This window comes from Frankliniella occidentalis, unplaced genomic scaffold, assembly GCF_000697945.3.
Source record: "Frankliniella occidentalis isolate FOCC.00 unplaced genomic scaffold, Focc_3.1 Scaffold8, whole genome shotgun sequence".
Classification (NCBI taxonomy): Eukaryota; Metazoa; Arthropoda; class Insecta; order Thysanoptera; family Thripidae; genus Frankliniella; species Frankliniella occidentalis.
In genome coordinates, this window is record NW_026267138.1 from 2476769 (window position 1) to 2484545 (window position 7777).

Consider the following 7777-nt stretch of genomic DNA (forward strand, 5'->3'; position numbering starts at 1 on the left):
ACACACCGCGAAGAATCCACGAGGAGGGGATGAGTGTGTGAGAGATAGAGGGAAAGAGAGAGAGAGACTGAGAGAGGGACATAGAGACGCGGAGGCGAGCGGAGGGGTCGCAGGGGGAGCCCTCGGCGCGCCCTGCTAGGCGCCAGGCGCCAGGCCTCGCGACATAAAACAGGCTGTCGTTACCACTATCGCTGACGGTACGTCCCGTTACGTCCCCGTAACGTTCCGTTACGCTCCCCGCGGGCATCACGCTCCGTTACGTCCACGACGCCCACTCCTCCCTCCTCTGTCTCTCTCGCCCAGCTTCGCGCCCGCGGCGCGTAAAATGTTGCATCTTCCGCCATGAAAATCGACACGCCCCACTCGGAGACGGCTTGGCTCGGCGAGGTGTAGCGGCACACCGTGAGGTGCGAGTGATGGCGTGGATGGTCTCAGTAGCCTCCTCCGTCTCCCTTACATTGTCAGCGGCTGCGGGTCCTTGGAAACCTCGAGGGCGAGCAGACGAGCGGACATCATCCGAAAAATATTAAGCAGGGAGAGAGTGTAGATGACGTCGTCGTCCGTCTCTCTCACTCACGCAGCGGCAGGGTGGGACTTCAACTTGAATAAGACGGCGTGGGACATGCAAGGGTGGCCATAAATGAGTAATGGATTAGAACTTTGGTCTCCCAACTCCCGGGCCGGGCCGGGCCGGCGCGCGCTCTCTACCCCCAAACCCCCCAACTTACATCTAAATCGCATCACAAGATATAAGGAGGGAGGCGCGGGGTGGAGAGGAAAGGAGGGATTCGTGATAAAAATAATTCCGCAAGTTTCGGGGGCTGTAAGAGCGCGCGGGAGGGGATGAAAACTCTGGTGAAACTGGGCCCGGGGTTGTTTCGGCAGACAGAGGCAGACAGCAGCAGCTAGCATTTAAAGAAAGGGTTTTCTTTGAAACGTATTTATATATATTTTCCGTGGGAAGGTTCCGCCAGGTACTTGCCTCTGTCAGGCCGACGGCGAGGCGCGCTCCTACCGCGGGCCGGCCCCATATTACGAGCAGGCGATGCGTCCCCCGCGCGCCTAACGATAGTTTAAGTGTGGGTCCACGCGCACACGGGCGGCGGGGGTGGAGCCTCGAGCCACGGAAATTTATCCCCCACCCCCCTTTTCAAGCTTCCACGCTCGTTGGGCCTTGGCGTGGGACTGGGCTTCTCCCCCCAATAAAATTGCAAAATGTAGGCAATTTGCTGGCCTATTCCAATCCGAATGCGTTGCTCAGCCAGTGGAGAGAGCAAGTCGTGTTTCACACGCCTGTTTGACTCGACCCGATTTGCATAATGTGCCTGTGGGTCTGCCCCCCCCCCCCCCAACCTCCTCCTCCTGCCAGAGTCCTGGTAACGAGGCTCGAGATATCGGAGGTATCGCCGTTCCTGATCTCATCCTCACTTTGTCTCCTGCGAGAGCGGTAGCGGCGCCGCACCACCGCCCGGGCTCCGGGCTCTTGGTCTGGCTGGCGAGAGAGCTCCCGCCAGGGAAGGACAAACGGGCAGCACCCACGTCACTGGCCAAACAGATCACAGCGGAATCAAGATTGAAGTACTCCCCCCCACCCCCCGCCCCCTAGCTCACCACAACACCTCTCCAGAGCGACTGACCACGCCAGAGTTTCCTGCGAAATACGATGGGACCAAAATCAATGCTATAGGAAAAGGGTGCCATGATTTAGGGGAAGCACCAAATCACACGAATCGCTACAAAACTGCGACAAACCGACTGAGTTTGCTTCGAGCTTTAAGCACCAACGACGAAATCAAAACATCTTACACCTGAGGTGCTCGTTTGGAGACCGCGCTCCGCCAAGCTCAAGCCGCAAGCCACGCCACCGTGCCGATTGGGTTGCCTACCTCCACGGCGCCCGCCTCGCCGGCCTCGGCCCCGGCCCGGAGCCGCCAGTGAATCCTAATCCTGCGCCGTCCGGGGACCGTAATGGTCTGTCGATGCCACCGGGACCAGCCCGACAAACAGACCCCCGCCGCCGCCCCCGCCCGCCCCGCGTCCTCGGCGGGACGGGGCGCAGCGGAGAGCTACGGCGTTTAGGAGAAGAAACACAAGTTGCCGCGGAGCTAGCTGGACCCCTTGCGAAGTTATCCGTCTCTATTTCCGCGGAATTCGATTTATTTGTAAAGTTGTCGGTGGCACAGCCACGCCCCCCTTCGCCCGACCCCGCGCCCTGCAGCCCTTACTCCACCCTGACCTACTCCCCGGCAGGTGAGAGGAAGGGAGGGGGGAGGGAGGGGAGAGGGGGTCACCTTCCAGAGTCCTTCTTTTACCACTACACGCAGAAAAATGATTAGCTCTGGCAGCCATCGACCTTCGTCGTTTGGTCGTTTCGGGCAACACCACAAAATATGGTTGAGACAAGAGCGAGGAGGAAGGCGGGGAGACTTTTCCATCTGGTGGAGACAGTCTTAGGGACTGTCTAAAATTTTGGGAGGAAATCATTTTTGGTTCTCACCTTTCCAATGTTGAGCAATGTTGTTTATTGTGGTCCTCGTTGTGGTCCGTGGGACAAACTATAATCGGAGTTTTACCAATTTGGTGCGTGTTTATGCCTAGGTCTTCTGTGGTAAAAGTTTGCGAGGAGCTAGGGGGAAACAACTGATGTTTATACACGATTCCTGAAATACTTGATTCCCGGTAGTGATTCCCGTCCGCTTATATTTATTCCTTAGTTTTTCTAGTTGGTAGAAAACGCTTATTTCGACTAATTTGTTCCAGTTCTTCTAGTTTCCCGCTCAGTTTCAGCTATTTATGTTGATTTCAATTAATGTTTATCCCGATGAGGCAGGTGTACACATGATTACCGGAGTTGTTGCCGCCGCGCCGCGGCGAAGAGCATGGGACATGCGCTCCAGTTTGAAGCTGTTCTGGCCTCGACTCGATGTCCAGTATGGTGGCCACGGCTGTCCACTATACTGTAGGCCGGGTTGGGGTTGGCTGCAGGACAATAGGGCCTATGGGCTCAGGTGTTTCCCCCAAATAATGAACAGAGCGATCGGCCAATAAAGCCCAGCGCTGAATCAATAGCGCGGTCGCTTTTGGTCGATTTGCTCTGATCACAGGACACGCCGGGACGGGGCACGTTCCCCACACAACCACCCTCTGCCAACACTCCACCAGCCTACGCCAGGACGCGTCCGCCCCGCCCCGGCCCGCGTGGCGCGGGCAGGAGTGGCAGTAGGGAGTGGTAGGGGTGAGAACGCCGCCCTACCCGACCCGCCGCCTCGTCTCATTCCGTCGGAAAGAAAAGAAACTCGTATTTTATTAACCATTCATGTTTCGGGTCCAGAATGAAGTTTCGCCCGTCCCCTCTCTTTCGCACTCTTTCCTCCCCTCTCACGTCGTGGCGCGCAGGGCGGGGTGTGGCGGGCATTCGAACGGGACCGAAAACTTTTGTTTCGCATCCCACCTCCTCCCCTTCTCTTTCATTCCCCTTTCGTTCGCTGGGCAAACTTTGGGAAACAAAGCCGGGCATCTCATGTAGATCACCGCGCTTACCATAAGCGCACATGTGTTTGCAGGCAGGGAATGGGCACCGCGCAATGGACAGCGGGGTAGCGGACAGCGGGCGTGGCGGGGCGGGGCGTGGGCCCCCGAGAGGGAGAGGCGGGGGTGTAGGCGCAGCCCGACCTCGGGAGCAGGAAGCCCAGCCTCGGGGTACCCTTCGCGATGTGGTGGTGATTTCAGGACCTTTATAGGGAGGGGGGAGGGGAGAGGGGCTGGTCTTGGGGGGCACTGGTGCTGGATCAGGGGGAGTAAATGAAGGCGAGGGGCGTGAGGGTGTGGGGACCACCCAGGGCCTTCTATCTTCATTAGTCCACTAATCAACAAACCGGACTGATCTCAGATTGCTCTCTAATCTGCCGTCAGACCCGACCCAGCCCGGGCAGAGCGGAGGGTGTGCGCAGTGGCCAGAGTTACGGTGGGGGGAGGGTGTACAGGGGAAGGGCGCGAGCCAGCGCTTGGCTGACCCGTCGACTCACCACGCCACTGCCCTTTACCTGCCTTTGACTCGGGAACAAACTTTAGAGGGGGAGGGAAAGAGAGATAGAGAGGGGGGGGGGGAGAGAGAAAGTCCAAGGAAACAAAGATGGTATCAAAAATCGTCTGCCCCGCAAGTTGATGAGGAGGAAGAATATGTTTTTTAAAAAAATATAGTCGAAGTTTTTGGGAGGCAGAGACTTTTGATTGTAATGACGGAGTGGACTGGCAGTCAGTAGTCGTAGTCGTCGTGGAAGGCCGAGCTGGCCGATCGCGCGCCCCGCTCCCCGAGGGCGAACGGCGCCGACCGCATCGTGTTGAGGTAGAACACCCCGCGGGTCCTGAGGGGCACGAGAGAGGACAGTTAGCCGGCCGAGGACGCCGTCGACGCTTTGAGGGCCAGCGCCACCTAAAGCTCTCACCCGGGCGACGTGTGCTCCCCCATGACGGCCGTCGGCCCGCCCGCGCAGGAACCGTTTTGGAAGCCCTCCCAGGAGTCGCATGCCAGCCCGACGAAGTCCTTGGACCGGATGGACTCGGCGAAGAACTGGTAGGAGCGGCCGTGGCTGCAGGCCTCTGCACGGAGGGAGATAGAAGGGCGTTAGTCGCGGCCGCCCGAGCAGGTCCAGCGGTAAGGGCAACACCACGCACCAGCGAACTCGGCGGCGCAGCAGCAGCCCGGCTGCACGGGCGTCCCGCCGTTGGGGTAGAAGTCCGCGTGGCCGATGTTGTCCAGGAAGCCGAGCGCCCCCGCGCACGTGTGGATCACGTCCACGAACTCGGCGTCCGACGAGTCCAGGTGGCCGTCGGAGCTGGGCAGGATCTCGAACAGCGGCATGGCGGGGTCCATGCCTGCGGGCAGGTGACGCGGGCGACGGCGGTCAGCAGAGAATGCGGCGCCGTGCGGCTCTCTGCCGGAGGGGAGCCCAGTGGGCTTAGGTACCTGTGATCCTGGACACCTTGTGGGGCCGCAGGTGCTGGCCGGCGTAGCCCATGAGGTGCGCGCCCAGGCTGTGGCCCAGCAGGTGGATGTCCTTGAGCTTGGCGCGGCCCTTGTCCGTCCCCACGGCCTTCTTCTTCTTCCTCCTCCTGTCGCCGTCCGCGCCCCACTTCTCCTCGCCGACCATCATCTTGACGAGCTCGGACACCCGCCTGGGACGACACACCGGGACCAGGATGGGGTGAGCTCACTAGGGACTTGCGGCGCATGAAACTGCACCACCGCAAAGACTTGTTTTCGGCGAGGCCAGCTCACCTGCCTACGGGGTTGGTGTAGGACTTGGCCCAGGGGTAGAATTTGCTGCTGGCGAGGGGCGACCAGTCAACCCCGATCACGTTGCAGTCCTCCATCTCCAGGTAGGCTGCAGGCAGTCATATGCTCACGTCAACCGCCGAGCAGGGGAAAAAGAGGGGCATCGACCGCGGTCGACTCACCGCTTTTGATGATCTGGACGACGTCGGCGTCGGATGACGACCTCCAGCCGTGGGTGACGATCCGGGTGGGCCGCTTGGGGTCGAAGGAAGACTGCCATAAGGAGTTGGGATCGTCCACGTCAATAATCTCCGACAGCTCCTGACGCCTGGATGACAACGAGGTCGTTCACACTAGATAACGGAGCGGCGGCCAACGGCCGGGTTATGGCAAGCGCGGCCTTGGCCGGCCTTGACGTGAGGCGGCCGACGCCGTCGTAGCGCTACCTGGTGTACAGGTAAAAGGAGACGTCGTCCGGGCCGACCTCGGAGGGGATGCTGGGGGTGGACCTCTCGTCCGAGGCGAGCAGCGCCACGCGGGGGACGCCGCGGCCGTCGGGGAAGTACATCCACGTCTGGCCGTAGCCCTCCAGCCGACTCGACCAGGAAGGGTCGTACGTCTCGGGGCCTTCGCGAAGAACAATTTTGCAAATGTCTTACGATGAAGCTGAAGACTCGAGACTCAGGAAGAACACACTGCGAGTAGCTCGAGCGTACCTTGCGCCGTGGAGGCGAGCACGGCCGCGAGGCAGACGGCGAGGTGCAGGCCGAGCATGTCGCTCCGGTGCCGGTGGGCGGATCGTCCAAATGTCCTCGGCAGACTGGACAGGAGGCGCCGCGGCCTCCCGGACTGTCTGCGCTATCAGGCCCTGCCGAACCCTTCCCCGCCCAGCCCGTCCCCCTCCTGGCGCCGCGCGCACGTCGTCGAGGTCGTCCTCTGACGCATAACGCCGTCCCCAGGTCGCCGCGGCCGGGGTCCTCCGGAGGTAGACAGCGGAGCGTTCCGCGACCACCAGGGCATAGCTAGCGACGGGCGGCTGTGGATGTTTCCACTCTGGCACGCTGTAGCGGGTAGAGCGCCGTGTTGAGCGCCGTGCATAGAGATGAGTGACGGAATCAGCACCGAGTAGAAGCGGTATCGTGCCAGAGGTGCGATATGCGCGTCCTGACGTCGTCTTGTATCTTTCTTTTTCGAGAAGGTGAAGGGGGAGGGGGGCTTCCTTCCCCTGTCACTTTCACCGATTCTGATGCCGTTAGTTATGTGACAACTGCTTGCAACAGAGGGCGGCCTACATGTGTCAGCCGCGGCACTACCGGTCTGCTATCTCGGGCGGCAGGGGCAGCGGCAGGAGGAGGGGGCAGGGGGGTAGCGAGCAGGCGTATTCCAGTGGAGGGAAGGGGGCGGGGCAGAGGGGCATCTCAAGACAAGCAGTAATAAGTTTAACAACTACAACGTCGCTCAAAATGAGCCCTCCCGGCTCTCGTACCGCCGCGCCACCGCGCCGTATCTGCGCGAGCTGCGCCGACGAGTTGCGTGGTTGTCGCGTTGCCGCCCGCGCCGCCCGGGCCCAAGTTTTACGGCGGGCGGACAGCCGCGGTTTTGTCGCACTTGTTTATTGTGGCTACACGTGTCCGGGCGCACGGCGACTACTAGCAGCGGGTCGCCGCGCGGGCCGGGGCGCTTGTCCAGCGTCGCGCCGGGCGTGAGAATGCTGCCCGCGGCCCGCCCCGTAAAAACTAAACGGCGGGCAAATGTCCGCGCAAAAAGCACCCGGCATTGTACAGTTCCACAACCTTTTGATATGTTGATGTTGACGCCACCCCTCGTTCGAAACGACCACGAGGCTGAACATTTCTGGGTGTGGATAATACGCTGACCAGTCTCAAATTTGTATACTAATCTGCCTGCACTGTCCGTTCTTTGACGGTACTTTTTTCACGAATTGAGACTCCTTCTTTAGATTTATCTCCCCCTTTTTATATTTCGATTGTCAGGCAGAAATGGAAATTCAGAGGGGGGACGTTCAGGATAAGTACGGCGGGTACGGCTCTCACCTCGGCACTATCGTCGTTCTTAATATTCGGTTGTGTATTTTGACGCCGCATTCGAAACTGACTAAATTAGCTGCAGGGGCGAGAGAATTACTGGCGTCTGGATTGAGATGTTGTCAGACGGTCCCGCAGTCCCGGGCGCGCCGCCCCGACTCGTGGAGTGAATCGAAGGCAGGATGGACTCGATCCCCCGAGCCTCTCTCCGCCTCCCCAGCCGGCGCGGCAGCCTGTGGCACACCCGGCCTCCCGGCTCCGGTCCCCGCGCAGCGCAGCGCAGCCGGCCCGGGCCGGGGGTTAAATTTAACGAGGGAAGGACGCCCGCCTGACAGGACTTTGTGAGGAGAAGGAGGCGTCAAAAAGTTTCACTCAAAAGTTTACGTCGACCCGATGGTCCCGCGCGCAGTCACTGGCAGGGTGCGCGCAGGGTGCCGTGATGTGTGTGCGTTGGGGG

General features: G+C 60.4%; 1 protein-coding gene across 1 annotated transcript; it reads right to left on the minus strand.

Moving 5' to 3' along the window:
* Nucleotides 1-4131: 4131 nt before the first annotated feature.
* LOC113208119 (pancreatic lipase-related protein 2-like) lies at nucleotides 4132-6131 on the minus strand. Its single transcript, XM_026424984.2, has 8 exons — nucleotides 5992-6131; nucleotides 5722-5902; nucleotides 5458-5603; nucleotides 5279-5384; nucleotides 4967-5175; nucleotides 4675-4875; nucleotides 4446-4599; nucleotides 4132-4364 (listed from the first exon to the last, which is right to left on the minus strand). The coding sequence occupies exons 1-8, from the start codon at nucleotides 6047-6049 to the stop codon at nucleotides 4256-4258; spliced, it is 1164 nt and encodes a 387-aa protein (XP_026280769.2). The 5' UTR covers nucleotides 6050-6131; the 3' UTR covers nucleotides 4132-4255.
* Nucleotides 6132-7777: the final 1646 nt, after the last annotated feature.

Coding starts and splice junctions, on each gene's coding strand:
- LOC113208119 (XM_026424984.2), bottom strand. CDS start 6,049: ATGCTCGGCCTGCACCTCGCCGTCTGCCTCGCGGCCGTGCTCGCCTCC. Junction 5,385..5,457: donor CGTCCAGATCATCAAAAGCG/GTGAGTCGACCG, acceptor GACTGCCTGCAG/CCTACCTGGAGATGGAGGAC. Junction 5,176..5,278: donor TACACCAACCCCGTAGGCAG/GTGAGCTGGCCT, acceptor GTGTCGTCCCAG/GCGGGTGTCCGAGCTCGTCA.